This window comes from Mercurialis annua, linkage group LG6, assembly GCF_937616625.2.
Source record: "Mercurialis annua linkage group LG6, ddMerAnnu1.2, whole genome shotgun sequence".
Taxonomy (NCBI): Eukaryota; Viridiplantae; Streptophyta; class Magnoliopsida; order Malpighiales; family Euphorbiaceae; genus Mercurialis; species Mercurialis annua.
Window position 1 is genome coordinate 7,982,488 of NC_065575.1, and position 16,858 is coordinate 7,999,345.

Below are 16,858 nucleotides of genomic sequence, written 5' to 3' on the forward strand. Positions count from 1 at the left end.
TCTATCAAAAGGAAGCTTCATTCAGAAGTGTGGTCTAGTCTTTAGCAATGGCAGAGCACCTGGCTTCGATATTCGAAACAGAAACAGACCGATTAACTGTCCGTTTTCTGTCTAGATCGGCGCGTGTAGACACGGCCACTGATGTTCAAGGATCCACAGAAAATCAAGCCATGTGCTTTTGCTTTCCAATATGTATCAGCGACTTCACATAATATCCCTCTGGCATCGTTGCCAACGGTACAGCTTTCGATCCGAGCAAGATCCAGCAACACTTTGAGGTCTCTCTATTTTAGGGAAGCAATAATAAGAATGATAGAGTAGTTTGACAGGAGGGGGAAAGATTCAGCTAAAAAATATGCAAGTGGATTGCAAGATCATTTCTCAAAGATTTTTTTAATTTTTTGTAATGAATTTGATGGGAACATTTTGTTGAAGTTGCTAATTCAAGATGAATCGACAGAATCTAATGCATCGATTTTTTACAATAAGCAATGATTAGTTCTATAATTTCATGAAATATTTTAGAATAATAATTAGAATTTTTGAATTAAAAATGGTGCAAATTCAAAAGCTGCTAAAATTTAGCAACAAAATCGGTGGTAGAGACGGTTCTAAATATCTCTAAAAAATAAATAAATTTTTTAAAAATAGTTAAAACTGCCCCTACAGTCAATGTACTTTTTCCGGCGTCCCCAAAATCGCCTCTATCTTGTAGCGACGGCCGACAGCCAAAAAAGCGGCGCATTTGAGATGGTTGGGGAAACCATCTCTGAACTTTGTTTAACGGCCCCTAGACCTGAATTAAACCGCCCCAAAGGGCAGATTTGGTGTAGTGTTTAAACCCACATACTACAAAAACAAACAAAACAACACATAATAAACATAAAAATAATAAATGTTAAAACAAACGAATTAAAACAAATTGATAAGAAGTGTGCTGTTTTTTAACTTAAATTTAGGGCATTGAAATTAAAGGGATGGGAAAGAGACAACAATTTAAATTAGACAAACGTTTAATAAATCAACAGTAACTAGAAAATAAATGAATTAGTAGGATAATTATAAATAGTTTGAAAACAAATCTTATCTCTTAAAGTCATTATTATCTATTTAACTACTACTTACTAGTCTACTGCGTAAACAGTGTCAAAATTGTTTATATTTGATTGCCCACCTTTCAATAAATCTTTGAATTTTCCAAATCCATAAATGAAAGGAGTTAAACAACAATGGATTATAGATTCTGGCTGTACAGATCATTGTACTTATAACAAACACTGGTTTTTCACTTATCGGCCTATAAAAAGTAAAGCTGCAGGGGTGGTAGCTAACGGGCACCGTTGCGAAATTGCCGGTATTGGTTCGATCAAGATCAAAATGTACGATGGTGTAGTGAGAACTTTAACCGACGTGCGGCATACTCCAGATTTGAGCTACAATGTTATCTCTGTAGCTGCTTTAGATCTTGATGGATACAATTTTGTTGCGGGTAACGGCATTTTTATGGTCAATAAAAGTGCTCAATGTGTGATGAAAGCTTATCGCGAAGGCTGGCGTTATGTGTTGCAAGGCTCTACTATTAGTATTAAAGATCTTAGATTTGGAAATGATTTTGTGGATATCAAAAATGGGAATGCAATCAACTTGTTTAAGAGCATTGATTCCAAAGATGATAAACTACAAAAATTTGTCGTTACGCGAACAACACAAGGTATTAAAAGTATTCCAATCCGGAATAATTTTAGGGTTGAAGAAATTACAACAACAAAAGAAGGTTGTAAGATTATTCGATTTCGGGATAATTTAATGGTCGAGAAAATTTATGCACCAAAGAATTGGGGTGAAATATTAACAAAGTCTTATTGGATGAGAGAGTTGATCGGTCTTTTTAGGAGATAGGTTATCATAACCGGTAAATTTGAAAAGAAAAACCTTCTTCAGTAACCCTACTCCCTATTCATAAAAAAAAAAAGTAACCTTAGTCTCTATCATTTATGTGATTTATTTTGTTTATTAGTTTGATTTTGTTTTGATTGCATTATCCATTTATCTTCATTTTAATATATGGGTATGCCAGGAAATAGTCTGGCATTGATAAATGTTCTTTTGACCAAAAGTCTTGGTGTTTGATGATTTTATTAATATAACTAAAATTTATATTATTAAGTCTTAATAAATAATAAACTACTTAATATTGTAATAAAATTTTAAAACCAGTAAATAATTTAGATTGGAGGCCTCTGAATACTTCAATCAAGACAAAATAAAGGCTTAATGTCTTAAAAAACTCTGATCTTTTATCCCTTACGTTGCAAATCTGTTAATTTTACCCTATTTTACATTTTTTTTCATTTCAATTGTACCCTATAGCATAAAATTGATCTTTTTTTATTTGGCAAAAATTCTCTAAATTGACCCTTTTTACATTACATTAATTTTTTATATTAAATTGACCATTTTTAAAAAAAAATATTGAACTTTTGTCAAATAAATAAAGGTCAATTTTATGCTTCAGGGTACAAATGAAAAAATACAAACTGGAGTAAAATTGACAATTTTTCAACGTCAGGGTAGGATTGAAAAGGGGATGAAAGGTCGGGGGTTTTTTAAGGCATAAGCCTAAAATAAATTAAAGGTCTAATTACTTAAAAAAAACCTCATCTTGAACTTTTTTTTTGTTTATACCCTGACCTTGTAAAAAAATCATTTGTACCCAATTTTGGATTTTTAGGTTTCATCTCTACCCAATACAAAAATATAATTGACAATTTAATAAATTAAAAGATGAAAAAAATTAAAACAATTAAATAAAAGGTTATATCATACGTCTAATTAGTATATAAAAATAAATTAAAAAATTATTTTAAAAAATTTTAAGTGAAAAGAGGCAATTTTAGTATTTTTGGGTAGAGATGAAACCTAAAAATCCAAAATTGGGTACAAATGACTTTTTTACAAAGTCAGGGTATAAATAAGAAACAAATTCAAGGTGTGTGTTTTTTAAGTAATTAAGCCAAATTTTTATGTCTCCTTCGATTTTAGTTTTTCTAAACATAAATTATCAATATTGTTATTATTCAAAACACAAATTATTTGATCAAAAAGTGCTCATGCCGAAACTCTAGATGCGATAACATTCCACATTACCACAATACCTTAAAGGTAATAGAATTACAACTTTAACCTTGAATCATAATAATCACATTTTTCAAAAAAAAATTATATATTCACGACTTATTTTAACTGAATTTGAAAAACCATTGGAATTTCCTGCACATTCATGCTTACAGAAAAAAAATAAGACTTGATCATCTAAATTTTTGACTTGAAATCCTCAATTGAAGCATATTTCTCAATTTTCAGTTTTAATTATAGTCATCCCAACATAAGGTATTAAAAGTATTCCAGGTTGGAATAATTTTAGGGCTGAAAAAATTAACACAATAAAAGGTCGTAAGATTATTCAATTTCAGGATAATTTAAAGATCGAGAAAATTTGTGCATCAAAGAATTGGGACGAGATATTGACGAAATTGTACTAGATGAGAAAGTTGGATTTTTTTTTTGTAGTGGACCGGTCTTTCACAAATATGTTTAGCCGGTTGATCAACCGTAGATTCGGATAGAAAAAGCTTCTTGAGTAACCCTTATCTTTATTATTTGTGTGATTTATTTTGTTGATTAGTTCGATTTTGTTTTGATTGTATAATCAGTTTATCACCCCCTTTAATACAGGGGTATGGCAGGATATAATTTGGCATTGATAAATGTTTATTCGACCCAAAATCCAAATATATGATGCTTTTGTTAATACTAACTAAAATAAATAATTTTGTTAATTCTAGTATATTTTGTCTAACTTTATTTCAATTTAGCCCAATTTTGTTTCGTGACTGGTTGCTATCATAACCAAATCCACATAATTACATTAAAGCATCGTTTGGATTGATGGATTCTAAACGATGGATTCTAAACGATGGATTTTAAACAATCAATGGATTTGGACAAAATCCATCATTTGCCTAAAAAAAATTAATAGAATCCATGGATTTATAAATTCCCTCATTTTCTATAATCCATCATTTTTTAGGGTTTTGATTTCCCACCTACTAGGTGGGAAAGTCCAAATCCACCATTTTTTATGAATGATGGATTGTTGTACTATTTATTTTTTTCCATAAATAATATTAAAAACCATTGATTTTATTTTCAATCCAAACGATGGAATTTTAAAATCTATGGATTTAAATTCCATTGATTTAGAATCCATCGATTTTGTTAAAATTCATGGATTTTAAAAACCCTCAATCCAAACGGTGCCTAAAAAAATCGGGAAGTTTTCATGCGTAATCATGCATATGAACAAAAGAGAAGTTCATAGTAGGGATGTTCGAAAAACAAATCAAACAAAAAGACAAAACTGAATTTGATTCGACATATTAAGAAATATCTCAGTTTGCTTCTGTTTGAAAAAAAAAGATCAGTTTCTTTTTGGTTCAAACCAAACCAAAATGAAAATCAACTGAACCGGTTTAAAATATTTAAATCCTTACAAATTCGGTTTGATTTGTACCAAATGCACGCTCCTAGTTTCTACCATGTGAATGATGGTAATATATACGATGGATAAGCATCATATTTGGATGCAAGTGCTTTTACAGAAGATAAATCTGCAACTTCTCCAAAACTGCCAAGACCAAGTTCAGTAGCATGAATCCCGCCGGTTATAAATGCTGACCGGATTCCAGCTGCATTCGCGCCTTTAATATCATGGTGAAGGGAGTCCCCCACAGCAATAGAATCAACTGCATCAACACCAGCCATGGCCATAGCCGATTTATAAATTATCTGCCAGGAACATGACGAAAGTGTAGGTAAGTAGAAGGAGAAAATAAATTACCAACATAATAACAAAGAGAACTACAAAAATGAAAAAACTTGGCCAGTTGCAGTTCTACACTTCTACTCATTTAATTCAGTTATAAGGCAAATTGCTCGTTCGTCGCTAGCCTATTGTATTCTCAATGGCATTTTTCTGTGTGGCTACAGGAAGAATGAAAGGAAGAAGTAAATCACATGCAGACTGTAGGGTGTACATTTCATTCGAACCAAGCCAAACCAAGCTGAAATTTTACTTTTTCAAACCAAGCCAAACCAGTCGATATGGTTTGGCTTTTCATTTCAGTTTGTACTAAAACCAAACTGAATTTTTGTTTACATCCAAAACCAAACCCAAAAAAAGTTTTTTTTTTATTATCAAACCAAACTGATCCAAATGTATCGATTCGGTTTGATTCGATTTTTGCACACCTATGATGCAGACTACTACACATGTTTTCATAACTGCCTGTTTGTCACACCATGTGGGAGAAAGTAGCAAGAAATCCATCCTACAGATTACATTTTCATAATTATAGCAAAATAAGAGCTATCTAGTTCACACATAAATATGAAGGAAAACAGAGAAATAAAACAGTTGGTGGATCACCTTATCTGGCTTGCCCATCCATTTAACTTCACCCCCAAGTTTCTCATATTTAGAAGCCAACGTACCTAAGGATATCAAATCAAATCGTATCAGAGAACAGTTTACCACTGGAAATCTGCACTTGCAACCACAAAGGTTCAGATATTGAGTTCTTTTTCTAGTTAAGTGTGAATTAACAACAGTATGAAAGCCAACGAGCAATACAAAACCAAACTCAAAATGTTTTCAGTTTAAACTAAGGTCACTGTTTAGTAAAGGCTAAAGACAAAAGTCTTGGACTTCAACTAGGATGCAGACTAGCCTATAAAGAGCAAACACTTCATACAAAAAATTCATATCCTAAAGTTTCAGAAGTGTTCCTTTTTTAATCTTCTGAAGAAACATCATTGAAATTGAAGCGAATGCTTTACAAGAAGAAGGGTAACACAAGATTGCTAAATAAGAAACCTGAAGTAAAAAATTTAAGGAGTAGGCTGGGGCAAAGCTAGGAATATTTTAAAAAGGTGCAAATGTTTTACAATGGATTGCAAAAATGGGCAATACATTACAAAAAAGAGTTAAATATACATATAAATAAAATACACGAAAAATTGTTGGAAAAAAAAAAAGCAAAGGTGGGCAAATATAGAGTGGCTTCGCCACTGGGAGTAGGTTTTTAATGATCCTACTGAATCAGCTAAAGCAAATTTCTAAAGACTTCAGTGAAATGCATTCAAAAGAAGTCAAAAACATTCCTATGGCCAAATAACTCCTAAAATTTCTCTACTCATGGACACCTGATTGAAAAACTATCATGGCCTTCATAAGTCCTTCACTTGAAAATGCCAGCTGATTAGTCTACATGATTTTAATCCGTTAACACTATAGCCAGTTAACACCTTGCGGCTTTGAAGAGTATTACAGTTTATGACCTTCCTTTTCATTGCATGTAAACATTCACCTGGCTTTGAACCCATGATTTCCAGCTCAGTAAAGAGGGAAGAAGAGAAGAATCAATGGTAAATGAACTAGATACCGGACTTAGCTTTTGGCATGCTATTAAAACTGGTCAGTTTTCCTGGTAACAACATTTCTAATGGTAGATACACCTAATTATTTTTAATGTAAGCATTAAAGCATAGAACCATTTCTTGATTTTTAACGGGCAGCTTTATGGTTGAGTTAAGTTAAAGCAATCAATGCTTCAACAGGTGATTAATTTGGACGTGAGCAATAGATTATCAATAGATATAATCATTACCAGGCATTACTCGCAAATTTCTAGCTTCAACAGTTACAAAGTCTGGATTGGCTACTACCATAGGAATTCCTTTTCCAGCACAATGCTCCAATATTTTCTCAAGCTCTTCAAGAGTCATGGGACAAGCAGCGCCAGAAGACTGTCCTAAAGCTTCAGTACCATGAGCTAAAATAAACTCAGCTTCTTCAACATTTTCCACAATTCGTAAACCTAGACCCTGAGAAGGAAATGAAATTATCGGTATGCTTATCTATGATAAATCTCATAACTCTGTCATTAAACTCTTTCATGAACACAAATTTAATCTTTAAGCAGTACCGATAAGTATAGTCTCCAAAGGATTATATTCAAACTATTTTGAGCACAGAGCCCTCAAATATATGCTCAGCACTCAGATATTACCAACCATAATTTATGTATGGATAAAAAGAAAAAAAGCAAGAAGATAACGTTTCCGTCGTCGAATTCATTTTGAATTTGATAAATGCATTGCTTGTGAAGTATGTGTTCGTGATCTTGTGATTTGGTGCTTTTCATTTATATCAACGATCTCACTGTGTTTGCTTATTGAACCATTTGCAGATTCAAACATGAGAACTTATCTAGTGCATCAAGCTTTCTCGAGACGAAATCTGTCAAGAGTTTTGAATCCCGATGGACCAAAAATTTCAAGCCTTGGATCACTTTCTAAAATGAAAAGAAGCAAATACAGTACCTTCTATGCAGAGGTTTGCATGAATATCTTCTAATTTTAATATTCCCATGATAGATTGTTACATTCTTACAAAATAAAGAGAGGTCCAATGAAGAAGGAAAAAATGCAGAAGGGAGAGAAAGCATGTGCATATCAGTTATATTAGTATAACAAATATAAGAAAGAAAAAAATAGTCTATAAACAACATAACCTCGTGTCATACCTCGAGAGATATAGCGCCCCTGTCACCCCAGGTCATGTGAATGCATGATTTTCCTAGTGCTGCAAACCAATCATCATCTCTCCTATTTAGAATGTATTCCAAAAACCATTTCGAGATTGATTAAAACTATGGAAGAATGCATTACATAACTAACAACTACATCTATTTATGACAAGGAAAACAGGGTCACAGTAATGCTCCCTAAAGGCTATAGCATTAGTGATTTTCTTAAACTGCCGGTCATGGGAAAGAAACCATAGTCATTCATACTGCAAACTTGATGACAAAAAGGAAAATTAATAAAAAAAAAAACAACTCTGATATATGAACTTGAAGAAATAGCTACACACCTCAAAAGTAAAGAAATGAGAAACGAAAGCTATCTATAATTTCAATTGGTTATGAAAGAGCACAGAGCCAGATAGAACCTAATAGCAGAGGTAATATAGGAAAATCAACCCGAAATACATGGTTTGGAAGCATGGACATGGCTTCAGTCATGTAGAAGCAATTGAATCATGATTTCCACTTGAAGGATATACAAAGAGCCAAAAAAAGGGACATCTTTACATTCAAAAGCTATCAATACACAATGGTCATGAAATATGCAAGCACCGATTGTATAACGAGTCAGCTAATTGGCCTTTTAAGTACAAAACTGCCATCAGCACATTCTATCTAGGCTTCTTTTATCTACTAAAACAAAAAGCTTGTCGATTATATAAATGTATTAACTAATACATTGTAATCCCAACACTATAAACATTTTTACACAATAGAATGCTAACCTTTCTAAAAATTGATGGGTCAATTCCCCACTGGTAATGGCACCAACAAAAAGAGAAGTATCAAAACCAAGACTCTTCATTTTATCCATAGTAACAGAAGCCCGACGCGAAGAATTACTAATAATAACCATTCTTGCACCACTACTTGCAATCTTTTTTACTGCAACTCAGCTAAAATTACCCAATTACTCATTCAAACCATAATAATGAATAAATAAGCTCAAAAACAAAGTACCCAGATGTAAAAATTTAATCTTTTAGTGGTGAAGAAGCATTACAAGTGGAAATGGCACCAGGGTAAGATTGTTTTCCATCGTGAAGTACTCCAAATTGGTCCAGTAGCCATGCCTGTAACAAAAATTAAAAAAAAAAACAAAAATTTTGAATTACTACTGATTTGGGACTAATTTAAAGGATAAATTAATCAATGAAATGAACCTTAAAACGACGAGTTTCGGCGAGTTGCTGAAGGCCATTGATGGTCTGGAAGAAATGTCCAGCGTCAGTGTGTTGGATTGAGCTTTGTGGCATCATTTTATTTTGTTTCTGTTTTACCTGTTCTTTCTCCTCTGTACAATTTGGTCAGCAGGGAGGAGAAAAAGTATTTTTAAACCCTTAATGTTTAGTTTGTTTTACATTTTGGTTCCTATATTCTCGAAAATGTCATTCTCATTCTCTAACTCTGGCATGGATTTTTTGTTCTTACAAGTTAGAAGGAAGAAAGCAAATTATATTTGTAGTATGGAATAGAATAAATTTATTTATATATATAGTCGATACTCTAATAATTAAATATACATGGTGGACTAAAAAATTATTAATTATTAGAATTATTAATTTATTGAGTATTAATTATTAGAGGGTCGACTGTAACATATATAAATCTTATAACAAGTAGACCGTCTCTAATAAATATCCAAAAAATGGCAGTGAAAATGAAATAATAATATTTGATGATGCCCAGCAAAATGTGAAGAGTTTGGTTGTAATGTTTTATTAGAAGTGAAAATTGATAAATCCTTTTAACATTTAGCTTGATAGATTCATAGGGCTTATAGCTTTCTCATTACATCGCATAACTATATAAAAAAATTAACATTTTTTAATTTGTACTTAGAATTAAAAAAATATTATTGTTGCTATATACTTTTTTATAAAAAAAAAAAAAGAAGTTCAATACTTATTGTAATTAGTAAATTCTAGTTGGTTAGAATTAAAATATCCATTAAAATTGTCAATATTAGTCTATAATTGTAAATGTTTGTAAAACTTTAAAAAAAATGTTAATTACATATAAAATCACCACCTTTACACGAATTTTCAAAAATAACACGACCTTTAAAACGTGTCAATTCAGGGCATCACCTTTCATTTCTTTTCAAAAACAACATGGACACGTTTTTAGATAAAATTTTGCTGACTTGGACACCCAATGGGAGTGTCACGTGTCATGCCACGTCAGCAAAAACGCCACTAAAAATGTACCCGTGTTATTTTTGAAAAGAAATGAAAGGTGGTGGTGCCCTGAATTGCCACGTTTTAAAAGTCGTGTTATTTTTGCAATTTCGTGTAAAGGTGGTAATTTTATATGTAATTAACTCAAAAAAAACATTACAATATCGTTTTGTTTTTTATCAATTGCAGTATAGTTAAAAATATATTTTATTATTTATTACGACAATTCAAAATAGAAACATTGATTATAATTATGAGACAAAAAGGAGTATCATGATTACTTTATCAAACATATAATATTTACCGGATAGAAGTATCGATATTAGCATGTACTCAAAATTCAATCATCGAAAATATACATCAGAAAAATAAAATAGATCATAATTGCAAAAATGGTGTTAAATTCCTCACTATTATTAGAATATATAATTTTCCTTCAACTCAAATAAATTTATTCATAGCATGCAATATAAGGCAGGGACATGATTATGTATCATATAAATTGATAGTAACTTCTATTCAGATGCAGATGGTTGATTTGCCATAGGTTTAGGTGGTTCAATGACCTTCCCTTTCTCTCTTAGCTTGGCTATAGATTGTTTCATTTCTTCCTTCCTTTTCTTGCTTGCCAACACCTTTGCTAGCACCCCATTTACATTCGGGTCCTTTTTCTCCGCCGCCGGTGGAGGTGGTGGCCTTCTTGCTGCATTCGCACTCCGGTCAGCGACGGTTGAGCTCAACAACACACTTGCCAAACTTAATGACACATTCCTGCATGCACATATTGAACACACCAACCATCAAACTATATAGGTGAAATGAATTTTTTATATCCACAACTTAAATGATAATTCAGGCATTTGAATCTAAATTTTTTAAAATTAGGATAAATAATTTAAAAGACTTGAGACTGACCACCTCCATATTAAGTTGTAAAATGTTGCATGGGAAGAATAAAATAGCAACACTATCAAAATTTCAATGGCTAGGTAGCACAATAGATCATAAAATGAACTACATTGGATGAAAACCTAAAATAATGCTCGTTATGAACTTCATAATGTAATCGCTATTCGGTAACACTAACCTGCGGTTGATGAGATTGTTAGAATCTGAATGGGAAGCCGAAACTGTTGGAAATCCTAGAGATGGAAATGGGGTAGCTTTCTTCTTAGATTTGGATGAAGAAGATGATACAGAAATTACAGCAGCTGGAGTTGTGGCTAGTGAATGGGCCATTAACTTGATTATTTCTGTGTTGGGATTGTGTTTGAAATTCAAGAAATATTAATGAAGTCAATTTGTGATGTGGAATTAAAATTGCAAGTGGATAGTGTTTTGAGCTATAGAAGAAAACCAAACAGGAAATCTATTGGATGAAAATAGATAAGGATTTTCTGTTTCAGCCTTTGTGGACCCTTTTTTCATTCGTCTATATTTGCATCAAAACCAAGCATAAAATTAGCATATACTTTACATCCCATGAGTTCAAAGTCTATGAGAGCATAAGAAATAATCCAAAATTACTGTATAAGATTGTTTCATGATTAAGAAATTGCATCCTTACTCCTTATTTAATACTGTTCTGTGTGAAAATAATTCATCAAAATAACGAAACATACAAAAATTTCCATATTTAATCCAATTCTTCGGAATGGTGTCCATACAAGAATATTTAACACCTCACCATTTCTAAATTAAGGAATAATCAGACATCCTCTACTGAAATACGAGGATATTTTTGAAGTTTCAGGATTTAAAGATGAGCCACAGGCTATCCTGTAAAACTCTCCCATCAACCTTAATCATGTTTTGACATCTAAAATCAAACAACAAATAATAGAATCAAATGCTCAAAACCGAAATTGCATTCATACCAAGCTTAGTATGCAAAACCCTGATATCTTAAACATTGATAGTCTAACTAGCTTAACTCCAAAAATATTCAAAAACACTTGGTTCCAAATACAGATCAAGTAGCATGTGTACCAAAAGTAAAAAAAATTGACATTTTTAAGCTCAGAGGCTGACATGAAAATTCTACTCATCATCATCTTCATCAGCATCAGCAGCTGAGTTAAGAGCTTGCAGTCGCTCAATCAACTTATTTTTCCTTTCCTCGTATGTCAACTTCTTCAAATTATACCTGTTATGCACAGAAAAAATTAAGATATATTAATCAAAAGTGCAACCAAAACAAGATGGTAGACTTGAAATAAACACCAAAACCCACCCAAACTAGACCGAACAAGTCAAATACTTATATGCAACTAATGGGCAACCAAAACCAAAAACCATGCAACAACAAAATTCTAAATTAACTCATGGAATAAGTCATTTCTGAGCATAATTTCGCTATACTTAGCAACAGAATCTCACAATGTAAGTAATAACCTTAAGCATAAATAACTCAAAGACATCAATATAAAAGCAACAAACCTCTTGTGCTCTTTAGGTTGTTGCTTCTCTGATTTCTTGGCAGTGGGATCAGCACGAATTGCAGCATGGACCTTCTTGTACAAAGCCTCGAGGCCATCTGCCTCAATTCCTTTCTTAATGTATTCGCTAAAGTGCGATTGGTATTTCTCTGGCTCGTCCTCCATCAAAGTCTGCAGAAAAAACAGAACGCAAGCAAATTCAGATGTGAAATTTAACATGCAAAATATTTCATTTGAACTTATGAACCTGAAGGCACAACATAAAGAATAGTAGTAATGTACTTAGTCAGGAAATTACATTCATATATGTGGCAACGTGACCGCCATAAATATACTTGCGGTGAACCTCAGCATCAAGTTGCTTTCCGTCCTTTGCAAATCCAGCAAACCTTTTGTCGCTGTGAGGAATATCCAAACCACCATCCAAAGCTCCCTGCAATCAGTGAGCTATCATTATTTTATGAACTCCAAACCAGTCTCATTTTAGTTGAGAACATCTGCTATTCGAACCTCAATCTTACTAAGGCAATGAAAAAAACTTATTTCCAAATACAAAGATAATGCTTCAACTAATAAAAACAGTAATTCAAACAATCAGAAGCCATAAAATAAATTTTAACATCAAAAACTTGTTCCTATCAATTAATTTGTGCAAGTTGAAATAACATAAACTGCAGTCAAAAGATACCTTGAGAGCACCGAACACACGGTTTCCAGTTGTGGTTCTGATCAGCCCAACATCAAGTAAAGCGCGGAAAGGCCTCCTAGTTTCTGCTGGTTCAACAGAGTAGTCCTCTCCAGTAGCCTAGTAATAGTAGTTACAGTTATCTTAATATGATGAAATAATTTATTTCAGGAAAAAGAAATACATGAACTTTTATCATGTACAATGGAGTGTAAAATCTAATGAGACAATACCTCAGTATTGCCCTCATATTCGTCATCCATTTCAAGGGTCTTCAATGTCCGTCTTGCAAGAAGAAGACCAGTGCAGTAAGCTGCCAGAGTGTTCAAAATGACATTAAAAATAATAAATAATGTACAAAACAAAGATAAAAAAAATAATGCACTGATGTCGAATAATAAGATACCTGCAGCGTAGTTTGTAAGACCAACTTCAAGTCCGTAACGAGGAAGTTCGTGAGAATAGGCTGATGCAAGAACCATATCTCCAGTAATACTGGCTGATATAATTTGAGCAGTGATGTCCTTGTTGGTCTACAAACAATGTACCAAACAAAAAATTCATAAATCTCCCATGCGAAAATACAACACTATAATTCCACAGCACAAAAACAATATAAAGGCAGAAAGAGCAAGGCAACATACAAATCGCACAACAAAACGATACTTGGGAGTGTTGTACTTGTTCTTGTCCTGATTAATCAGGCGAATCCTTGCCCTGTAATCAGTCTTTCCAGCTGCAAGCAACACAAAGCAAAGGGTATGAAACAATTGTTAACAAACACAATCTTTTACATTACACAATGCATATAAATGTTATTGTTCATACTACTCAATTACTATTACCTCTCCTTCTCTTAAACTTGACCTGAAACCGCTTGAAGTAAGCCTTCGATTTCTGCGACTTGACGAAGACCTATACCATTCATAATAATTAAAACAAAAATGATTACGCTTAACATCTTAAATCCATAATCAGAAAACAAAAATAAAATTAAAGTATTACATAACAACCTCCATTTTTAACTATCAATATGTTTAGATTCGACACTGCAAAAAAATCCAGCTGATAAAAAAACAGCCTAACCTATTTTAATCTCTCTTTTAATTACTAAAGCTGATAATTTTCACTACAATTGACAACTTTCAATTACAAACGTAATAAAATACATCAAAATGAAACAAGTTTCTAACTAGATTATCAGTTGTTGTTCATACATTTTCTCAGCAACCAAACAGAAACTAACGCTTGTAAAGCAAATAGAATTACATACGAGAGAGACTCACCATTGTTGAAGGTTGATCTGTGAAGACGGTAGAGAGGGAGAGAGAAGCTCGACGGCTATGGCTTCTAAGAGTGAGATATGAAGCGAATGAGCTTTTAGATTATAAACCCTAATGTGACCTAGTTCAGTTTTTAAGATCAACGGCTGAGATTGATGTCATAATTTGGTCTAGGGTTTTATTGACTTGGTGCGCTTGTGAAATGGCATTTTGGTCATTTAGCTCGTTCCATGGTACTTACGTTTTGAAGGGTTACATTTGGAACTTAAGACAAAAATGTGAAAAGTAGAACTAATCTTGTATGGTTTAATAACGAAATTATAATTATTTACAAAAAAAAAAAAAAAAAATTGTCCTTTCAAAAAAACAAAATTATTTTTGGAATATCAAAAGTTTCTATATAAAAAGAAAGTTTCATATTTTCTATAAATTATAATATGTTTGATCGTATTTATTTATTCACTCATAGTTAGGGGTATAAATGGACTGGGCCGAGCCCGAGTTAGGCCAAATTTGAGCTCGAGTGTATTATACATGCTTGAGCTCGAATGAACTTAGATTCTTAGACTAATAATCAACGGTGTCACCTCAGTTTATAGCCTCTTATCACAAAACCTCTTACGAAAAAAATCACAAAACCCTCTACATTTTGCTAATTGGGCCAGTAAACCCATTTTGTCCCAAAAATTACCAAAATACCCTTAAAAGCTATAATAAAAAATCAAATCAAGTCAATCCAGCCGAACCTAAACACTCAACCAATTCAAATATAAACTATCCACCCAACCAAATCAAATCTAAACCATCAACTCATCCAATTAAATCAAATCACTCAATCGAAAACCATCACTCATCCACCACCGTCTCCATCGCCGGAAATTATTTATCAGCCTCTATTCTTCGTGAAGAATAGATCCTTTCATAATTATAGCAATTTCTCTCAATCTAATTGTTGGATTTGAATAAAAATTGAATGAGGAATATATTTGAAGGTTAGTTAGTGACTCGCCGTAGTGTTTTACAAACAAAGATTGTCGCAAGGTAGTATGCGAACGCACACTCTGTTGAATGACAAAGTGTGTGAACACACACTAAGTCTATATAAAAAGGCAGAGGATAATTTAATTTTTTTCATTTTGTTTTCTTATTACTTTCGCCTCAACACCCTAAGTTGAGAGCTCTAAAAATCCTAGGTCAATTATAACTCAAAAGCTAGCCTAGTAACACCTTTCAACATCAAAAATTTTAGATTAAAATGAGGTTAAGGTTATCATCAATGATTTGTGTAAAGGTTTGGAGTTATTTGAAAGTATACGTTGGTTCTTTAGATTTCTTGAAGGTTTTTTGAGTTTTCGTTATGAACGTAATAGATCTTGAAAACAAAAAATACTACGACATTACATAGATAATTTTACGATATAATAACTTAAAAACAAAATATACTACGATATTATATAATAAAAAAATAGAATACATCTTATATCAATAAGCTGGTAGATTGGTATTAGATCCGCCGATATTAGTAAATAGTCACAAAAAGTGTTTGAATTATAGGATGATTATTGAGCTCTTTTTAAAATATTTGTCTTTGTTTCGCTTTCCAATATACACGCATATTTGGATCAACAACTGAATTCAAATCCATCATCAAAAATTTATTTTTTTCCTAGAATTCTTTGAGGGCCATATTTTTGGAATTACTTTCCATGTATATATCTCTATCTGACAGATTTTTCTTCAGCATCTCACTACAACAAAAATGGTCTATTGTGACATTGATTAAGCGGTACTTAAAGTTAAAAAATGTTGTTTAAAGTGTATACCAACGTTTTTTATATTTGTCACTGAAATGTTACATTTGTCGGTGTCGTTACGTGTTTAAATGATATTTTATGCAATTGTTTGTAGCCATTTATAGTAACATTTAAGAATATTTATAGTGATATTTATAAAGTATTTGTAATAATTGCTAAATTACTTGATGGACTATCTTTTAACAATATTTATTAAATGCCACTATAATATAGTACTACAACATTTACTAAATAATTTCATATGTTCTGATAAATGTTATCAGAAATTTTATGGCAACATTCAATATGTATTATTTAAACTATTATAAAATGTCATTTTAAATTTATATAGTGATACTTATATAATGTTATATCAAAAAGATATAGCAACAATTTTTAAATGTTATTTTATTTTGGGTAAATTCATTCGGTCCGAAAATTTATGGACACAATTTGGCCAAAATACAATTTTTGCAATGAAAAACTCTATAGGGACATCCTTGCAAAAAGAAAAAACTATTTACTTACCTATTTGGTTTTCTCAATTGTTAATGCCACTTACTATTAAATAACATTTCTAATTATATATTTATAGAAAGAAATTATCATGTCATAATTTAGCTTTTAATGGTATGTTGTTATTAGCTAGTTTATAGGAGCTCACATTATTTATTTTTTCATATAATTTATCATTATAAAATATTTAAAGGAGTCCATATTAATAGTATTATTAGCATATAAATTTAATTTAAAAAAAATTGTATAAAAAG

General features: G+C 31.9%; 3 protein-coding genes across 4 annotated transcripts; all 3 read right to left on the reverse strand.

Annotated features, from left to right (window-relative positions):
- Positions 1–4,409: 4,409 nt before the first annotated feature.
- Positions 4,410–9,136, reverse strand: LOC126653984 (uncharacterized). 2 transcript variants are annotated; one of them, XM_050347987.2, is made up of 7 exons: positions 8,873–9,131; positions 8,713–8,782; positions 8,435–8,594; positions 7,647–7,728; positions 6,729–6,945; positions 5,489–5,553; positions 4,410–4,848 (listed from the first exon to the last, which is right to left on the reverse strand). In XM_050347987.2, the coding sequence occupies exons 1-7, from the start codon at positions 8,966–8,968 to the stop codon at positions 4,594–4,596; spliced, it is 945 nt and encodes a 314-aa protein (XP_050203944.1). In that variant the 5' UTR covers positions 8,969–9,131; the 3' UTR covers positions 4,410–4,593. The 2 variants fall into 2 exon arrangements, with proteins under 2 accessions (XP_050203944.1, XP_050203947.1); XM_050347990.2 differs by lacking the exon at positions 8,435–8,594 and having other exon boundaries at positions 7,647–7,705; positions 8,873–9,136.
- Positions 9,137–10,282: 1,146 nt separating this feature from the next.
- LOC126686815 (uncharacterized) lies at positions 10,283–11,227 on the reverse strand. Its single transcript, XM_050381065.2, has 2 exons — positions 10,977–11,227; positions 10,283–10,660 (listed from the first exon to the last, which is right to left on the reverse strand). Exons 1-2 carry the CDS (start codon positions 11,126–11,128, stop codon positions 10,405–10,407), a joined length of 408 nt encoding a protein of 135 aa, XP_050237022.1. The 5' UTR covers positions 11,129–11,227; the 3' UTR covers positions 10,283–10,404.
- Positions 11,228–11,739: 512 nt separating this feature from the next.
- Positions 11,740–14,436, reverse strand: LOC126686814 (60S ribosomal protein L5). Its single transcript, XM_050381064.2, has 9 exons — positions 14,299–14,436; positions 13,858–13,927; positions 13,657–13,748; positions 13,419–13,545; positions 13,246–13,325; positions 13,016–13,132; positions 12,626–12,760; positions 12,329–12,498; positions 11,740–12,035 (listed from the first exon to the last, which is right to left on the reverse strand). Exons 1-9 carry the CDS (start codon positions 14,299–14,301, stop codon positions 11,930–11,932), a joined length of 900 nt encoding a protein of 299 aa, XP_050237021.1. The 5' UTR covers positions 14,302–14,436; the 3' UTR covers positions 11,740–11,929.
- Between the last annotated feature and the right edge of the window lie 2,422 nt (positions 14,437–16,858).

Bases quoted from the DNA above. Each gene is read 5' to 3' on its own strand.
- LOC126653984 (XM_050347987.2), bottom strand. From the start codon at position 8,968: ATGATGCCACAAAGCTCAATCCAACACACTGACGCTGGACATTTCTTC. The intron at 8,783-8,872 runs GTTCATTTCATT...TTTTTGTTACAG, and splicing joins CCGAAACTCGTCGTTTTAAG to GCATGGCTACTGGACCAATT. The intron at 4,849-5,488 runs GTGATCCACCAA...TGTTCCTGGCAG, and splicing joins GGATGGGCAAGCCAGATAAG to ATAATTTATAAATCGGCTAT.
- LOC126686815 (XM_050381065.2), bottom strand. From the start codon at position 11,128: ATGGCCCATTCACTAGCCACAACTCCAGCTGCTGTAATTTCTGTATCA. The intron at 10,661-10,976 runs GTTAGTGTTACC...ATGTGCATGCAG, and splicing joins AACAATCTCATCAACCGCAG to GAATGTGTCATTAAGTTTGG.
- LOC126686814 (XM_050381064.2), bottom strand. The intron at 13,749-13,857 runs GTAATAGTAATT...TGTTGCTTGCAG, and splicing joins CAAGTTTAAGAGAAGGAGAG to CTGGAAAGACTGATTACAGG. The intron at 13,546-13,656 runs GTATGTTGCCTT...CATTGTTTGTAG, and splicing joins ATCGTTTTGTTGTGCGATTT to ACCAACAAGGACATCACTGC.